Source organism: Rhinopithecus bieti, unplaced genomic scaffold (assembly GCF_001698545.2).
Source record: "Rhinopithecus bieti isolate Rb0 unplaced genomic scaffold, ASM169854v2 scaffold_13262, whole genome shotgun sequence".
NCBI classification, from domain to species: Eukaryota; Metazoa; Chordata; class Mammalia; order Primates; family Cercopithecidae; genus Rhinopithecus; species Rhinopithecus bieti.
The window spans coordinates 2,082,936-2,102,248 of NW_016808004.1; the positions used below are offsets into that span (position 1 = coordinate 2,082,936).

General features: G+C 47.4%; 1 protein-coding gene across 4 annotated transcripts in view; it reads right to left on the minus strand.

Moving 5' to 3' along the window:
* Positions 1-19,313, minus strand: part of DAPK2 (death associated protein kinase 2) — a 141,634-nt gene that overhangs the window by 118,368 nt on the left and 3,953 nt on the right. For all 4 annotated transcript variants that reach the window (XR_001887827.1, XM_017884975.1, XM_017884972.1 and 1 more), the window contains exon 2: positions 16,853-16,950. Coding sequence is in view for 3 of the 4 variants with exons in the window: in XM_017884972.1 (XP_017740461.1) it covers positions 16,853-16,950 (98 nt within the window). In the remaining variant the exon portion in view is untranslated. The remainder of the gene's footprint in view (positions 1-16,852; positions 16,951-19,313) is intronic.

Genomic DNA, 19,313 nt, shown 5'->3' on the forward strand with positions numbered 1-19,313 from the left:
AATCCTCACCATCTCATTACCTTCCCTTTTAGTTGCCGCCATCTTAACTTATTCATCCTTCATTCAGCAAGAGTTTAGAGAGTCTCTTCTCTTTGTCAAGGGGCAATGTGGAGGAGGGTGAAAGCTGACTCTCAGGCAAAGAATGACAACAGGAATATTCACAACATGCTGTGGGAACACAGAACAGGCTTGCCCAACCCTGCCTGCAGTAGTCAGGGCAGGCTTCCCAGAGGAAGCAGAACTTGAGTAGGGCTCAATGCATGGGTGAGACCTAGATGAACATAGGACTCTAAGGAAAAGGTGGCCACTGAAAGGCTACACCTAGGAGTGGGAAGTAAACCTAGAAGCCATAAAGGAATTGGCTTGTGGAGTCACTGTTGGGTGTGGTAGACACATATATGGTGGGGGAAGGGCAGATCCCAGCAGATGTCTAATGTGAGCAAAGGCAAAGAGAGAGAATTAACAGAGTGGGGACAGAGGATAATAAACCGACTCACTCAATCAAGGGAGGAAAGGAATAAACTAACATCTCTGAGAGCCTCTGATGTGTCTCAAGTACCATTTTGAAGAACTAATGGTGGATCCAGTTGTACATTCTGCCCAAACTGAGGCATATAAAAAATACCGAGGCCAGGGCCTCACTGCAACTCCTCCCTGTGAACTCTTCAAAACAACTGATGACCACTGGGCCTTTAAGGAAATGATGTTGATATCTGCAACCATTTGCTGGGCACTTCTCACGTGCCACGCTATGTCCCTTACATCTGTGGCGGGAATGGAAAAGGTGCTATTTTGAAAGGCTGCTCAAAACCATTACCATCTGCTACAGGAGGCAGAAGACTGCATTGCGTGGGTGTCAGAGATGGCTTTTTATTTAAGAAAAACTTTAAAGGACCTTTGGTTCTGCAAAAGAGAGGCCTGGGGTCCACTCAGGGAGGTGCCGCAACAACAAGGAGTTTAACTGCCTATGTGAAAGAAAAGGGGAGTCTCCTTGTGTGGTAAGTATAAAGGATGGTAGCAGATCTGGGGCCTAGGCTGGGGTCCTGGAAGGCCCTAGTATCACAGCAGAGGTCAGAAGTCAAAGAAGCAGAGGTTTTGTTACCCAACTTTAAGCCATTTCCTTCTCTGTGCAGCAATTCCTCTCATCAACCCCAAGCCTTAGATGAAAATCAGTTCATCCTGCAACCAGTCTCAGTGGCAAGGGAGGGACTCAGAAATGGGCCAGGGTCCTTGCCTGAGACTCCAGGGTCACAGAGGAGGTGCAGACTTGTCTCGAAGGAGGAAAGTGATCCTCAAGTTGCAAGGGCCTAGGGCATGGAGGAAGATGTGAGCATGCCCTGGGGAGGCTCGGAAAGCCTGGGTTGGGGAACAGGACTTCCTGTTGCCTGGAATGGAATGCTTGTTCTTATTTGGACATTAAAGGATGGAGACCCCAGAAAGCTGGAAAAGAAGAGACTCAGATTCCACATGTGGTATTTCAACAACCCCGTGAGATAGCAACCATCTTACGATGAAGAAACAGAGCCTACAAGTGCAAAGCGTCAAGGAGCTCAGAGTGGCAGAGCCAGGATCAGACTTGGACCTGGTGATTCCAATGCCCAAAACAGTCACTGCCAGGCTGTCCTGCCCTGAGCCTGTCCTTCTGCCTAGGTCTCTCCACTGCCCTTCTCCCCTCTGCCCAGTCCATCTTGTCTCTTAGCCTGCAAACCATAGACAGGGAGGAATGCTTCACCAACTAGAGACACACCACAGCCCTGAGCAGTCAAGTTCAACTAGTGGGGCCTGCCCCCAGCGTGCTAAATAAAACTCACCCCAAGGAGGGGAGGATATTTCGTCACCCTTCAGGCCCTGTGGCCAGGCCACCAGGGGCGTTTCAGGATTCAAGATCAGGGTCCTAAGGCCTCAGGGTTAGAAGCTACCAGCAAGGAGGTGGAGGTGAGCAGGGAGGCAGTGCCAGCCCTGGAAATGGATTAGACACAGGACAACTGGACCCTCAGCAGGCTCCCCAGTAAACCACCAAGACCCCCAGACACCATCCCTGTTCTCTGGAGGGGATCCCAGGGTCACAGACAGAAAGAAAATTCTAGGCAACTTGGTACTTCAAAGAGAACACTAGACCAGGAGTCAGAAGTCATAGGTTTAAATCCCAGCTCAGACACTTACCAAGGTAAGTTAGTTCAATCTCTAAGATTCAGCTTCCTCATCTGTAAAAAGGGAAAAATACCTATAATCCCATAGGACTGTAAGAGGATGAAGCCAGGTAACATACCTCAGAGCTTAGTGCAGGGCAGGGCCAGGTGTAGAGGAGACACTCGATCCCCAATATCCAGAGCTCCCTTTCTTCTTCCTACCCCAGCCACACTCTGAAGAGGGCAGGATTGACCTAGGTGGACAGTGCTTCTGGGCTTCCCAGGGCCCTGAGTCCCTGGAGGGATGTCAGGGCGAGGGGCAGGTGGCCTCTGCTCACCGCTGCATCCTCCTTTCCCAACACTGCACCTTCACTTTGATCTGCACCCCATTCCATCATAAATTACTTTTACAGTTTTGCTGCTTCAATGGTAGACCCTACTGGAGTAGATCAGGAGTAGCCCACCTTTTCTGCAAAGGACCAGATGGTAAATATTTGAGGTATTGCAAGCCAAGAAGCAAAATGTAGGATATTATGTAGGCATCTGTATAACAAAGGAGAAAATGGAATTTCCACAAGTTTTAAGTTTTAATTCATTAATGAAATTCAAAATATAATAATTGAGTTTTATTTTGTTTTTATAATACAGGTATTCCAATGAGAAGAATGGAAATATGGACATTGTGGGGGATGGATAACATTTTGCTTAATTAGGGTCTAAAGTTAGCATTCTCTATCATCAAATCTATTGGAAACGTTCCTCTGTAAAAGCCAATCTTAGCTCCAAGACCACTCACACACAGGGTGCTGGCCTGATTTTGGCTGTGGGGCTATAGTTTTCTGTGTCCCACACTCAACAATGTAGGAGCCCTTGCAGGTGAAAGTTCCTGGTTCTAGACCCTGTGGATGGCTGACTGGGGGTGAGGGGCAATCTCGAGAAGAGAGGCTGGGGGCTGAGCCATCCACTCTGTGGAAGGCTCTGGAAGCTGCGGGGTCTCACACAACCTCCCACCTTCCCTACCAGAGCCCTGAGGTGCTTTGCTACAGCTGAGGTGATAGGGTACCTCTTTTTTTTTAATTCATTTCTTTTTTTGAGAGAGTCTCTCACTCTGTTGCCCAGGCTGGAGTGCAGTGGCATGAACTCCATTCACTACAACATCTGCCTTCCGGGCTCAAGTGATCCTCCCACCTCAGCCCCCCAGGTAGCTGGGACTACAGGAGCACACCACCACACCAGGCTAATTTTTGTATTTTTCGTAGAGTCAGGGTTTCGCCATGTTTGGCCAGGCTCATCTCAAACTCCTGGGCTCAAGCTATCTGCCCACCTCCACCTTCCAAAGTGCTGGGATTACAGGAGTGAGCCACCACACCCGGCCTGATAGGGTACCTCTTAAGCCTCACTTTGGTTTCCCTAGCAAGGTGGAGGACAGAAGCTCTCCCTTTTGCCCTCTCAAAAGCACTCCCCATCCCAAGCACCCGCTTCTCCCAATGGTATTCTCTCAGAAAACTTCCTAAGAAAATCCTGTGAGCCAGCTTCTAAAAGCAGAGACAAAGGAGCAGACCCCTTGGCAGGAGTTCTAGGCCCCTTAAAGACATGTATACTCTACTTCTCAGAGAAGGAAGGTGGCACCATCAGTCTATAGGGAAGAGCTCTGCCTTTAGTCCTGACTGGCCTGGGTTGGGTAGAGCCTCTGAGCCTCCTTTTTATCACTTACAAAATGGGAAAACTATTATGTTTGCCTTACCTATCTTGTGTTGCTACTGGAACTTCAAAATATCCATTAAAATATAATGGTGACTTACATAGTGGCTCACTGCCTGTAATCCCAGCACTTTGGGAGGCCAAGGCAAGCAGATCACTTGAGCCCAGGAGTTCAAGACCAGCCTGGGCAACATGACAAAACCCTGTCTCTATAAAAAATACAAAACATGAGGCCAGGTGCGGTGGCTCATGCCTGTAATCCCAGCACTTTGGGAGGCCAAGGCAGGTGGGTCATCTGAGGTCAGGAGTTCGAGACCAGCCTGGCCAACATGGTGAAACCCTGTCTCTACTAAAAATACAAAAAAACTAACCGGGCGTGGTGGTGCGTGCCTATAATCTTACCTGCTTGGGAGGCTGAGACAGGAGAATCACTTGAACCTGGGAGGTGGAGGTTGCAGTGAGCTGAGATTGTGCCACTGCACTCCAGCCTGGGCAACAGAGTAAGACTCTGTCTCAAAACAAAACAAAACAAAACAAAAACTCCAAAAATTAGCCAGGTTTGGTGGCACATGCCTGCAGTCCCAGCTACTCAAGAGGTTGAGGTGGGAGGATCGCCTGAACCCAAGGAGGTCGGAGGCTGCACTGAGCTGTGATCACTCCACTGCCCTCCAGCCTGGGTGACAGAGCAAGATCCTGTCTCAAAAAAAAAAAAGAAAAAAGAAAAGAAAAGATAAAAATGAAATGCAAACACCATGAAGAAAAGTAAAGTGCAGGAGAGAATATGGTTTAAAATTAAGGAGAAAGTACAGAAAACTTGAACTACTTTAAATTTCCCCACAGTGAAAATGTTAATGTATCTTTACAATATTTATAAGCTACCAAAAATACATAAAAACAATAAAAGAGTATTGGCAAAGCCACAAGGAAATAAGTACATGCTGATGACACTGTAAAGTGATTCACTATTTCCAGTTTAAACCATTAAGGAAATAAGTCATAACCTTTGACCTGGCATGCAACCTCTGGGAATACACCCAACCAAAATAATGCAGAGAGGAAATTAAACAAATATATTCATCAAAACACCAATATTTTTAGCAGTGAGAAACAATAGGGAAAAGTTACCTAAATTGGGCATACCTGGATAGAATATTATGAAGTTAACAGAAGTACATAAACTGTTATCTATCTATCTATTTGTTTATATTTTTTGAGATGGAATCTCACTGTGTTGCCCAGGCTGGAGTACAGAGGTGCTATCTCAGCTCACTGCAACCTCCACTTCTGGAGTTCAAGTGATTCTCTGGCCTCAGCCTCCTGGGTAGCTGGGACTACAGGCATGCGCCACCACACCTGGCTAATTTTTGTATTTTTAGTAGAGATGGGGTTTCACCATGTTGGCCATACTTGTCTCGAACTCCTGACCTCAAGTCATCTGCCCACCTTAGCCTCCCAAAGTGTTGGGATTACAGGCATGAACCACTGCACCCGACCCTATTTATTTTTTAATAGTGCAGTAGTCTTTAAAAATGTTAGTGTCATGAAAGTCAAAAAAAGGCTGTTCCCAGTTAAAGGAGACTGGAGACATATAACAACAAGATGCAACACATGATCCTGCCCTGGATCTTTCACTGTATGGAGAAAAACAGCTATAAAGAACACTAATAAGAAAACTGACAAAATTAGAGCAAGAGTGATAGCTTAGGTAAAAATATTTTATCGGTATTAAATGCCTGAATTTGTAACTGTATAGTGGTTATGAAAGAGAATGTCCATGTACTTAACACTTCACTAGGAAATCCATAGTGAAGTATTAAGGGGTGAAGAGGCATAATGTCTGCAACCTATCCTCAAATGGTTTAGAAACTAGGATGGATGGATATGTAGGTAGGCAGGTAGACAGACAGACAGACAGACAGAGAGACAGACAGACAGATAACCCACAGATGAAAAGAAGGAAGGAGGAAAGGAGGCAGGTAGAGAAGGGGAGAGAGAGAGAGAGAAATGACAAAACGTTAAAAACTGGTACATATAGGTCAAGGGTATACGGGAGTTTTGTTATTCTTACAACTTTTTTTATCACATTTCAAATTATTTCCAAACAAAAATATTTTTAAGTAGATGAACTCTGGATTTGTGGAAAGGTACATATTTAAAAACAACATGGAGTCAAAAAACAACAATCCAACACAAAATGTACACGCTGGCAATAAGTAAGTAGAAAAGCAAGGCTATCCAGAAGATACAGGCACACTGGTGGTTTCCATTTCCCCCACAGAAGCACTGCCCCCCGCCCCCAGCTCTTACGTTTCCATAATGCAGACAGAGCTCAATGAGACCTACCCTTAGGGCAAGCGATTTGCACTGTGTGCTGAGCTTCTAACTCAAGCTGTGCAATGCAGCCACTTTGTTTGAGTGGCTTTGTGCTTTGTTTTCCTAACAATGGGTGATGAAAGCGCCTCCCTCTCTCATCCACAGCCTCTGTCACCCAGGGCCCCTTGTAGTCGTCAGTCCTCCTGGCAGCCCCATCCCTTCACCCTCTCCACGTGCCCTCTTGCCCAAGCCTGGGCCTCTGTTCCTTGGTTGTGGCAGAGCCCTCACCCTTGAGGTAGTTACCGGCCTCTCTCCTGGATTAGACCCTGCCCCACCCAGGGTGATAGCTTCCTCCTCTGATCTCCTGGAACGTGTTTTTGGGTTCCACTATTAGCACATGGTCTAGTACATCTCATTTCATTTGCTTAGGAGGGGAGTATTCCTGTGCCCCAACTGAGCCTTAGCTCTTCTGGGGCAAGGCCTGAGCCCTAAGTCTCCTCCCCGACACACAGTGGGTGCCCAAGAATATTTATTGTTGACTGTGATAGTGACCTACATACAGTACAGACGTGCACGTACTCATGAGCTCCTTCACACACACACATCCACACACACCCCTAACCTTTTGGAAACCACCAGCTGGTCTAGGGTGCTGCTGTGGTGGAGGAGGTTTCCTTGCTATTAACCAAGTTCATCTAGCTCTCAGTCTACAACCTGAGTAACAAGAGGTCACTTGTACCGTTTTACATTTGGCCAGCTCACAGTTCCCTATACCCCTCAGGAGGACCAGCGTAGGGAGCCCCTCTCTGACACCCCTCTGTCTAAAGTCTGCTGTATGGCTGGGCGCAATGGTTCACACCTGTAATCCCAGCACTTTGGGAGGCCGAGGCGGGCAGATCACTTGAGGTCAGGAGTTGGAAACCAGCCTGGCCAACATGGTGGAACTAGGTCTCTATTAAAAATACAAATATTAGCTGTACTTGGCAGGTGCCTATAGCCCCAGCTACTGGGGAGGCTGAGGCAGGAGAATCGCTTGAACCCAGGAGGCAGAGGTCGCAGTGAGCTGAGATGATGCCACTGCACTCTAGCCTGGGCGACAGAGCAAAACTCTGTCTCCAAAAACAAAAACCAAAACCAAAAACCAAAGTCTGTTGTGGTGTTGACAGGACCAAAGATGATGTAAATATGATACCTTTGCACCTAGATGTTGACGGGGCTGTTGCTCCCCTTACCTGCCTCTCCTGTTTGTGGCCACTCCCCAACCCTGAACTGGGCCATAGTCCTGTGGCTGCAAGTCTCACGGGTTTAAGAACCTCATCAAGGCTGCAGGATGGAATCCCACCAAGTGAATTTGATGGCCTGGTGTGGTCCTCACTGCTGCCCTATGCAGAGAATGGATATATCTTCCCTGCCTCCCTTCCTTGCCTTCCAGCCCCTTTTACTGACAAACTCTTTGACCCCCCCAACCCTACTCACCGTCAACCACCCTGAGCCCTGGGTCTTTACTGTAATAGATGACCTCTGAAGAATCTCCTGGATTGATTTTTATTAAATTATAGAATTAGGCTGAGGTGAGAAGATCGCTTGAGGCCAGGAGGTCAAGATCAGCCTGGGCAATACAGTAAGACACCCATCTCTACAAAAAATTTTAAAATTATCAAAGTCTAGGGCACGTGCCTATAGCCCTAGCTACTCAGGAAACTGAGATGGGAGGATTGCCCCACCTCAAGCGATCTTCTCGCCTCAGCCTAATTCTATAATTTAACAAAAATTCACCTCTATGTGACACAGAAAATCTCAAAGACTGTTGGAAATAAAAGCCAGAAACTTCCTCTGGGCAAAGCCCTGTTCACTACCCTGGCCTGGGATTTTTGTGCCTCTCCGATCACAAACATGTCCACTTGGCATCTCCTTGATGAGGTAGGTTTGTCTTTCTTGAACCAGTTACCTAAAATTTTGGAGACTGAGTTTTTTCATCTATAAAATGGGAATAATAACTACTTCACAAGGTGTTATAAGAATTAAACATAATAATGTATGTCCAGTAAATAGAAGTAATTTCTGTGTTTTGTTTCCCACGTTGTGTTTGGGGAATCCTGGACATTCACGAATTCCAGGGTTTATGGGGGCTGTGAGCTTGCTTGGCTGAGGTTTTCTGCCTTAGATTTAAATTTAACTCAAGGCAGATTCCAGATGTTCTACAGTTAACTTATGGGTGTCTGTGGGTGTTAAGCACTTATCAAGTATAAAAGGCCTGGGCTGGACACCACAGCAGAGGAGATGGATGGATAAAAGCTGATGTACACAGGAACCCAGCCTGGAAACCTTCAGTCCAACAGGGAGGATGACCAGGAAAACCCTACGTGTAACATGAGGTATGATCACAGACGTGGTCCAGAATAAGAGGTAATTAAATCTGACAGAAGGGAGTGGGATGGATGGGACGGGGCATGGCCGCTTTTGTCAGAGTGACTGTGTTTGATCTGGACCTTGAAGAAAAAGTATAATTTTTCTAAAAGTGAGGAAACAGCAAGAGCAAAGATAAGTCACATACATTCTGGGGGCCTCTGGCCTCTGTCTTGAGTGCTGCAGTGATATTCCAAATAGGAGAACAGCTCTGAACCTGCTTTCAAAGAGTTGATAAACAACTGCCAGATAAGTCTCATCTCATCACTGGCTCTTATAGGGCCATTAGTGCTACTCGGCCCAGCCTCTCCAACCTGCCCCCGCTTAGCACTTGGGGGAATGTGAACTACATGCAAATGCATGTGACACAGTAGCTGCAAAGGGCAGGAGGTCTGTGGGTATGAGAAATACCCCTGCAAAGATCAGTAGGCAAGATTCAGAAATAAAAATAGCCAGGTGTGATAGCTCATGCCTATAATCCCAGCACTTTGAGAGGCCAAAATAGGAGGACTGCTTGAGCCCAGGAGTTCAAGACCAGCCTGGGTAACATGGTAAAACCCTGTCCCTACAAAAAATTTTAAAATTAGGTGGGTGTGGTGGCTCATGCCTGTAATCCCAGCACTTCGGGACTCTGAGGTGGGCAGATCACCTGAGGTCAGAAGTTTGAGACCAATCTGGCCAACATGGTGAAACCCCATCTCTACTAAAAATAAAAAAATTAGACAGGCATGGTTGTGCACACCTGCAATCCCAGGTAGTTGGGAGGCTGAGGCATGAGAATTGCTTGAACCCAGGAGGTGGAGGTTGCAGTGAGCCAAGATGGCACCACTGCACTCCAGCCTAGAAACAGAGGGAGACTCTGTCTCAAAAAAAAAAAAAAAAATTTAAATTAGCTAGTCATGGTGGCACATGCCTGTAGTCCCAGTTACTTGGAAGGCTGAGGTGGGAGGACTGCTTGAGCCCCGGAGGTCGAGGCTGCAATGAGCCATGACTGAACCACTGCACTCCAGCCTGAGTAACAGAGAGACTCCGGGCAGGGGGAGGGGGAGGGGAAGGGAAGGAAGGAAAATAGCTGCTGGGTTAACTCCCCACCTGATGATCCACCCGCTTTGGCATCCCAAAGTGCTGGGATTACAGGTGTGAGCCACAGCACCCAGCCTTCAATTTATTAATTTAAAAAAACCACTCATCCAAAATAAGTCTCACAGATCTACCTGCACTGCTATAAAAAGATATTCAACAGATTTCATTAAGTGAGAAAAGCAAGTTGTTGATCATTATGGTCATGTGGTCCCCTCTGTCCACACATACACTTGCTTCACTTAGAAAGGTTCTGAATGGCAATAGAAGAAAATTACCATCAAAGTCTACCTGTGAGGTATGAGACTCGGCAAGAAGGCAGAGGGAGTCTACTTTTTACTTTATACTCTTCATAATTTTATGACATTCACCTTGAATAACTTTTTTTTTTTGAGACGGAGTCTGACTCTGTTGGCCAGGCTGGAGTGCAATGGCGCGATCTCGGCTCACTGCAACATCCGCCTCCCGGGTTCACACGATTCTCCTGCCTCAGCCTCCCAAGTAGCTGGGATTACAGGCGCATGCCACCACGCCCGGCTAATTTTTGTATTTTTAGTAGAGACAGGGTTTCACCATGTTGTCCAGGCTGGTCTCGAACTCCTGAGCTCAGGCGATCCGCCCGCCTCAGCCTCCCAAAGTGCTGGGATTACAGGTGTGAGCCACAGCCCCCGTCTCACCTTGAATAACTTCTATAATAAACAAACATCTTTTTAATTTAAAAGGGATCATAAAAGCCCCCTTGCTTCAGGGTTAGTCTTAGAAGCTCTTTTGCCAAGGGCTGAGATGAGTAAATCTAACACCTACGTTTGTTGTTTTCTATAGTGCCCAGTGTGGCTAGACTGGGCTACTGAATCCAGCCTGGGAAAATTTGAACTTCACACATTTCCTAGAGGATGTTGTTTCTTTCCCCAAAGAGGTTGTCCTGACAAAGCTAAATGTGTGGTGGCTGATCTTAACCACAGATGATCCCACTGGGAGACTCCAGTCTGGCTACCCCCTGCCCCCATCAATATGACTGCCTCAGGGAATCCTTTGTCCACGTTCAGGAAGGCTGAGGCTTTAGTGCAGAGGCTCCTTCTCCCACCCAAGTCTCTCATCCCCACCCAAGGAGACTGCAGGTTGGGTGTCTGGCAGGGTGTCTTGCATACATGAGCCTCTTCTAAGTGGTAGCAATTATATGGTTGCTGTCTTCTTCAGGGCAGAGGTGACATGTGGGGTAATGGTAAGGTAAGATCCTTAAGAGAAGTGGGGGCTATGGATAAAGGTTGGATGTAGATTTAAGAAGTTCTTATCTCTTTGTTTGTTTGTTTGTTTGTTTGTTTGTTTTGAGACGGAGTCTGGCTCTGTCGCCCAGGCTGGAGTGCGGTGGCCGGATCTCAGCTCACTGCAAGCTCCGCCTCCCAGGTTCACGCCATTCTCCTGCCTCCGCCTCCCAAGTAGCTGGGACTACAGGCGCCCGGCTAGTTTTTTGTATTCTTTAGTAGAGACGGGGTTTCACCATATTAGCCAGGATGGTCTCGATCTCCTGACCTTGTGATCCACCCGTCTCGGCCTCCCAAAGTGCTGGGATTACAGGCTTGAGCCACCGCGCCCGGCCTGTTTGTTTATTTTTTTAAACCAGCACAGAAGTCAAGAAGGTTCTGCCTTTGAGTTCTACTTCCTCCAATTCTTGTTTACAACCTTAGACAAATAACCTCCCCTCTATGGGCCTCACTTTCCTCATCTATAAAATGGTAGATTTGGATTAAATTTTTGTTGAAATCCAGCTCAACAGAAACGTCTTATGATTTTATGTTAATATAATGTAAGTAAAGAAAATCTGGCCCAGTGCGATGGCTCACTCCTGTAATCCCAGCACTTTGGGAGGCCGAGGCAGGCAGATCACCTAAGGTCAGGAGTTTGAGATGAACCTGGCCAACATGGTGAAACCCCGTCTCTACTAAAAGTACAAAAATTAGCCAGGCATGGTGGTGGGTGCCTGTAATCCCAGCTACTCAGGAGGCTGAGGCAGGAGAATCGCTTGAACTCGGGAGGCGGAGGTTGCAGTGAAGTGAGATCATGCGACTGCACTCCAGCCTGGGTGACAGAGTGAGGCTCCATCTCACAAAAACAAACAAACAAACCAAAAAAAACCAAAAAAATCCATCTAAGTAAAGGAAAGTAATCAAAGGATAGGAAACAAGGAATCACTCTTCATTATATGCTGCTAACATTAAATTACTTTATATCATCGTGCATGCAGTAGTTGTCTATGCAGAAGTTCACGAAACCATCACTGGGCCTACCTACTAGCACCCTCCCCCTGAGAAACATCACTCCTTCCCAAAGCCTCGTTCTCCTAACTTTGACCGTGCTACACTACCCTCAAGTACAAACAGAAAAGACTTCCTTCCCTTATATTCTCTCCCACTGCTCAGAAGCATTCCAATTAAAGGAAGAAATTACTTTGTGTCCTGTGGGTCCTTAAGATGTGGTGGCCAGAGTCCTGGGCTAGGAGTCAGACCACCAGACCCCACCCTGGTTCTATCACCAGTTCACCACTTCTCCTCTCTGGCCTTAGCCTCATCTATAAAATGAGGAGTTGGATGAGTTTCTCTTTATGAGCCCTGCTCTAATGTTTCCCTGCTCTGCTCTACTGATTGCTACCAAGGCTGGGAGATGCCAACGTCTGCAAGCCAACGTTTCTCCAAACACTCCCAGAAACAGCAGACAACCTCCAGCATCCCAAGCGGGCTGGTGCCAAAAGTGTGAGCACAGCCAACTGCCTGCACTCAGCGCTGGAAGCTAGAAATCAGGCAAATACGCAGAGCCAGGGAGGGTCCCAGCAGAGTGCAGGATGCTCCTGCCAGGGTATCCCGTTTCCATCCAAAGCTTTTCCTACAGAGACGCTCTTACTCATAGGATAAGGATAGACAAAGCCTCTAAAGGAATCAGAAACATGTGAACCAGGCCAGGGCAGGAAGTAGAATTAAAGGTTATTTATTTTTGGGGGGATGCCGAGGCGGGCGGATCACAAGGTCAAGAGATCAAGACCTTCCTGGCCAGTATGGTGAAACCCCATCTCTACTAAAAATACAAAAATTATCTGGGCGTGGTGGCACGCATCTGTAGTCTCAGCTACTCAGGAGGCTGAGGCAGGAGAATAGCTTGAACCCGGGAGGCGGAGGTTGCAGGAGGATAGGAAACAAGGAATCACTCTTCATTATCTGCTGCTGATGTTAAATTACTTTATATCATCGTGCATGCAGTAGTTTTCTATGCTGAAGTTCACAAAACCATCACTGGGCCTACCTACTGGCACCCTCCCCCTGAGATCTCACCACCGTACTCCAACCTGGCGACAGAGTGAAACTTCATCTCAAAACAAAACAAAACAAAAATACATATATATATATATATTTATACAGTTTTAGTTAAGGACTAATAAACAGGAAAATGCCCATATGCATGTATGTCTTCATATAAATACTCATAAAATGAACACATCTGTGAAACAGACACCCAGATCAAGAAACAGAATACAGCACCCCAGAAATCCCTTTTGTGCCCCCTTCCAGTCACTAGTCCCCGAAGGATAACCACCATTCAGACTTCTGGCACCATTGATTCCTTTTGCCCATTTTGAACTTTCACAAATGGAATAAAGCAGTACAGACCCTTCTGAGTCTGCCTTCCTTTGCTCAACATTACGTGTCTGAGCTTTATTCACTGTTACATGTAACAAACTGTTGTACATTTTCATTTTTGCATAGTTAGGACTTAATGAAGAGCTAAAATCAATGAGAGGGCCCTGAGTCTACACTAGGATACTCACTGACAGCCAAGTAAGGAGGTTTACATTGAGCTCCCCAGACATCAGGATGATCCCCCTGCTCTTCTTCCTGCAGAGTCCCACGCCTTCCTCCTAGAAGGCTGCAGAGGCAGAAGATGGGGCCTTGACACTACAAACCTACTTCAAAGGCTTGATCTGGTCACTGCTGAAAGCCAGAAGCTCTTGTTCATGAACACTTACCCCATGCCCAGCTCTGAGAGGGATTCCCGACTTGGCATCTCATTTCATCCCCATGACCATGAGCTAGGTAATGGTACTCCTTCTGTCTCACAGGTAAAAAAGCTGAGGCTCAGAGAGGGCAGACTGTCCTAATGTTGCACAACTAGGACAGGGACCCAAACCCCAACCCATGTGACCCCAAAGGCTAAACCTCTCCACCACTCTGTGTTGGCAGGGAATTCACCAACTGGATCTAGTCCCCATTCCATCAGCCTCATGTAACACTGCTTGCCCCTGGCCCACTTTCCAAGGCCATACCGGCCTCCTGCCGGCTCCCCAGGTCCCAGGCACTTCCCCACTTCAGGGCTCATCCATGCTGCTGACTTGGCTTATGCATTTACCCCTCAGTTCTCAAATGAGCAGTCACTTCCTCAGAGCAATCTTCTCTAACCACCCAGTTGGAACTACATCCCCCATCATTCCCTTGCAGGGCGTCCTTTTCTCTCTTTTCTTAGCCCTTAACACACCTTATGGTGATTTATCCCTTAGCGTCCACTTATCTAGTGCCTTTCTCCACCAGCCTGGGGAGCATAAACTGCCAGAGGACAGGACTATGTCTGTTTTGTTTTCCACTGCTCGGATGGTGCATGGCACACAGTAGGTCCCCAAGAATATGTTAAGTGAAGACCAGGAGGGCAGGAGAGAAGAATAGGACTGTCCCTTCAGAAGCTGAGTGGTCATCCAAAGGCAGCTCTAGTTCTAGCCCGTTCTGTGGCCCCAGGCAAGACCCTTCCCCTCTCTGAGCCTCCATTTCTTCAACTGTCAAGTGAGAGGCCTGAAAGACAGGACCTCTAAAGGCCTTCTAGGTCATCTGACCTCTAGACCACAAATCCTAGGACATCTGGCCACTCCAAAGGCCCCTGGCCCCTAGTCCCTGGGCCTCATCTGCTGCTTACTCACCTTTTGCCCCATTAGCACTTTAGAAGAATAGGGGAGGTGAGAATCACCCCAAGACATCCCAGACTATGAGATGCATGGGATCTCCACACCCTGTTGCAGGTAGAGGACCAGAAAACATGAGGTCTCTTCTGGGTCTAATAGCACATGTCCTTGATATATGGAGTCAGGGAGAGACAAGACTAAGAAGGAATCATAAATGCAATCCCCAGGAAGCTGGTTCTACTTCCTTCTTCAGAGTCCCACTCCCCACAACTTCTCAGTTTCTCTGCCCACCCAGACTCTAGTCCAATCCAAGAGTGCCCTTGTTAGCATGTGTGTAGCTGTCTCGCTGCCAGGGTGGAGCTCCAGGAGGGCAGAGACTGTCTGATCTTGCTCATCTTGGTACCCACAGTACTCACACGCAGGGCATGGCCAAGTGAGGGCACTGAATCGAGCACCATTGGCAGGGCTGGCCGTGGTTTGTTGCTGAGAATGTCACCTTTCTGCTGGTGCCACCAAGGGCAGGAGAAGAACCTGAGGCAAAGAGAACCTGGCTTCCCATAAGGCAGGCTCCAGTGACCAACCCCAGCCTCTGGTCCTATGTTCTCTTCCTATCCCTTCACCAGGCCCGAGACTGGGAGAAGTCATCCCCCTCTGGGTTCTCTGCAGTTATTTGCTCCCCCACGCACCATCCTGCCAGCCAGGATGAGCTCCCTGATCTTGAAGCACCTGCTGTCTCTCATTCTCTTTGGAGTGAAGCTCTTCTGGCTTTGAAGCCCTGTTTTATCTTTGAAAGTTAAAAAAAAAAAGCAAGACAATTAGTCCTGACCTAGGAGTTCTATAAAGCGAAAAGAACTCCTGTTTTGCCTGTTGGATACAGTAGACACTTGCGAAAGGAAACTAAATCTTGGGGCCTCCACGTCCCTAAGCTAAAGGGAAAAGTCAAGCTGGGAACCGCTTAGGGCAAACCTGCCTCCCGTTCTATTCAAAGTCACCCCTCTGCTAACTGAGATAAATGCATATCTGATTGCCTTCTTTAGAAAGGCTGACCAGAAACGAATGCAAACCATCTGTCTCTTATCTACCTATGACCTGGAAGCCCCCTCCCCATTAGAGTCTTCCCTTTAGAGTTGGAGTTGTCCTGCCCTTCCAGACCAAACCAATGTTCATCTTGCATATTTGATTGATGTCTCATGTCTCCCTAGAAGGTATAAAACCAAACTGTGCTGTGACAACCTTGGGCACAGGTCGTCAGGACCTCCTGAGGCTGTCATGGGCATGCGTCCTCAACTTTGACAAAATAAACTTTCTAAATTAACTGAGACCCGTCTCAGATTTTCCAGGTCTACACACTCTAAATTCCCATGTTTTCATGCTGCACTGTGTGTGAAGGGGTGAGGTTAGGTGCTCTGATGAGCATGTGTGAGTGTACAAATGCCAAGCTTATGGGAGAGGGCATAACAGGTGTGCAGGTGCAAAATGGACTGGCCAGAACCTTGGCTATGTCACTCACTGGCTCAGCAACTTTGGGCAACTTGCCCAAATGCTGGACCACAGTTTCCTCATCTGGAAAATGAGAGTAAAAATAATGCCTATTTCATGCACTGTTGTGAGACTCAAACTTCAGGACTGCTGTTTTGTAATCACTACACTACCACCTAAATCTTAGCAGCTGGTAGAAATGGAAGGCAAGAAAAGAGCTTCAGAAAACCTTAATTTCTATCCAAATAGTAACTATAGTACTATCAGATCTGATTTTCACCCTGGCTGTGTTCTGGGCTCAGCAAACCTGAAAATGCACCAAGTAACAAAGATCCCAGGAAAACTTCATGACAGGGCTCGTGTGGCTGGTTACTCAACATAAATCCATTCTCAGGAGGATTACCTCACCTCCCATCCAGGTTCTAAGCTTAAAACAAAACCCTGGGAACCATGGAGAATCCCAAGTGAGACTCAGAAGAAAACCAACAAGTCAGGTCTCTATCCAGAGCCTGGGGGAACTTCATGAAGAAAGTAACAGATCAAACAAAAATCATGAAGGTTTTCCCTGCCAGCTAGATTATGCTGAAAACACAGAACTCAACAATTCTCATCCCTTTTACTGGCAAGTCATTATTTTCAGAGCAATGACTATGTGCAAAGTCACCCAGGCAGGTGAATAATCCTCAGGTTCATTTTCAAAGCTTCCCACTGGTCCTGTGGCCCTGCCTTCCAACACCAACTGACAATTGTGCTAGAAGAAGCATGACTTTGGCTCCCTCGGCATCCCCCCACCTCTTACACAGTCTCCTACCTCCCCAGCTCCTCTCCGATGTCATAAAAGTCCTCCACCTTCTGCTGCTTGAATGGCTCCATGTTTGGGCTCCTCATTGAGGCCTCGAACATACAACCCTGAAATGAGAAGAAACCTGTGGTTAGGACAGTCATCCAGATTAGCACAAGCCTAAGAGTCTAAGGCCTAAACATAATTGGCTGCAAGGGAGCTAATAATTTAGTAATAATCCACAGCCTTGGCTCCTCAAGAACTGCCCTGCTCAAGCCTTTTCTCACTTGCAGCTGATGATGTGTGGTTCTTATTTAATTTACATGAATTCAAATTTGTTAAGGAGACAGGAAAGGAGAGCTCCTCAGGTCTTCAGATCTGTTTGAAAAAGTTCAGAAAAACATCCATGGTGAACTTCAGCTATTTGTTTTCATTAAATTCAAAACTACTGCAAAAGAGGCAGCTATTGTACAGTTTTATAAAAAAAAAAAAAAAAGGCCAGGCACGATGCTCACACCTGTAATCCCAGCACTTTGGGAGGCCGAGGTAGGTGGAGCATTTGAGGTCAGGAGTTCGAGACCAGCCTGGCCAACATGGTGACACTCCATCTCTACCAAAAATACAAAAATTAATCGGGTATGGTGGCACGCACCTGCAATCCCAGCTACTCGGGAGGAGGCTGAGGCATGAGAATCACTTGAACCCGGGAGGCAGAGGTGTAGTGAGCCGAGATCACGCCACTGCACTGCAGCCTGGGCAATAGAAAAAAAAAAAAAGAAAAGAAAAAGAAAAAAAAAGCACTAGTTTTAAAGTCAGAAGTCCTAGGTACAAGTCCCAGTCTTGCTTGGGTAAGCCACCTAAGCTGCCAGAGACTTAGCTTCTTCATCTGTAAAATGGGGCTAATACTGTCAAATCAACTTCAAGTCATGAAATTATTTTGTAAACTAGAAAATGCTGTTAAAAGGTGAGATCATTATCATGATCTCAGCTCCCTCAGGGGTTGTACCACCCAACTGCGTGTCTGAACTAATCTGTAAACTCTCTCACTCATCACCCCCGAAAGAAAGATGGGCAGGAGGAGCGAGGCAAATTCCAAAAGGTGCCAGGAGTCAGGAGGCTGAGGTGCTAGTTCCAGCTTTGCCTGCAACTAGCCCTGTGATCTCCTCTCTTGTCAGAAGGGCCTCAGTGTCCTCATCTGTAAAATCGAGCCAACTCTGCCTGCCCCAGGCATCTCATTGAAAGCCATAGGCCAACTCTGAGCCATGGGGAGCACTTACCACTCCACCAGAAAAGACTGTCTGCATCCTCTCCTGGGATCCCTCTGCCCCAAGGGGCTTACCCATTCCTGGGACGGCCACGTGCCACTCTGGACAACACCCCAAGAGCAGGGCCCAGGGCACAGTCTGCAAATCGCAAGAATAAAACCAGCTGCCAGTGGATCTGTCTTCCAAGGGTCTTTAGCAAAGGCCTCTCAGAGCTCATTTTGGTTAGCACTGGCAGCTTTTCTGCTGACCGCCAATCAGATCCCAACCACATGTGGGCTCCATGAACCCCAAAAGACTATTTTCACCAGGCTAGGTGGAGGAACCATTCCATAAGGGCACATCTCATCAACGCCAAGTGGCTGGAGCTGTCCTAACTCTCAGGGGGTATATAGATTTCACCCTCTTTCCACCACTTGAGCCCCCTGCAAACCAGAGCTTCATTACCAAGATGCCATCTACCTCTCTCCCTTCCACCGAGGCACACAGAACCTGAAGACCCTCAGGATGAGCTGGCCTGGCTCACAGGGCTTACTCTCAGGGTCACCTGCCTGTGGGTGCCCAGGCTCCCTCATGCATCCTCCATGCTTGGCCAGGGCCGGGGTAAGCATGAAAAGAGCAGGCTCCAGGAGCCCCAGTTCCAGACTAGCGTGAGTGTATGTTAGCCTTGTGACCCACAGCAGATGGGCACCCTCTCTGGGACTCATCCCCTCACCTGTAAACAGAGTGATACTATTTATATCACATACTTCACACATCCATGTGGGGATAAGGATATAAACTACTGTACAACTAAGAAAGATGATTATTGCTGTGATTTAACCCACGCCAGGGAGCCCTCTAGCAAGTTTGGCTTGACCATAATCAGAAGTTTGGCGCCCCCTCACCCCCAACATCCTGGCAAATCTCCTGAGATTGGCCCAGGGAGTAAAGGGAGTACTATCTACCATCTTATTTTTGCTGAAAAAACAATTTTCCTTCCAAATAAACAATTTGGGTCAGGTCCTGTGGGGTGGGGTTACCAATTTCACACAGCTAGATGGAAGCAGGAAACTCCAAAAAAATTCTGTTGGCAGAAACCCTGAGAGTGGTCCCAGGAACAGCTAAGATCTCCCATTTGGTGAGAGGCCAGCTCCATTTGCTGAGAGTAGGATTCAAAGAAGCCCCAGTTCCCAGCAAAACGGTGAGCCTCTGCCTGGGGTTCTACATCCTGGGTGGCGGGGGGGTGG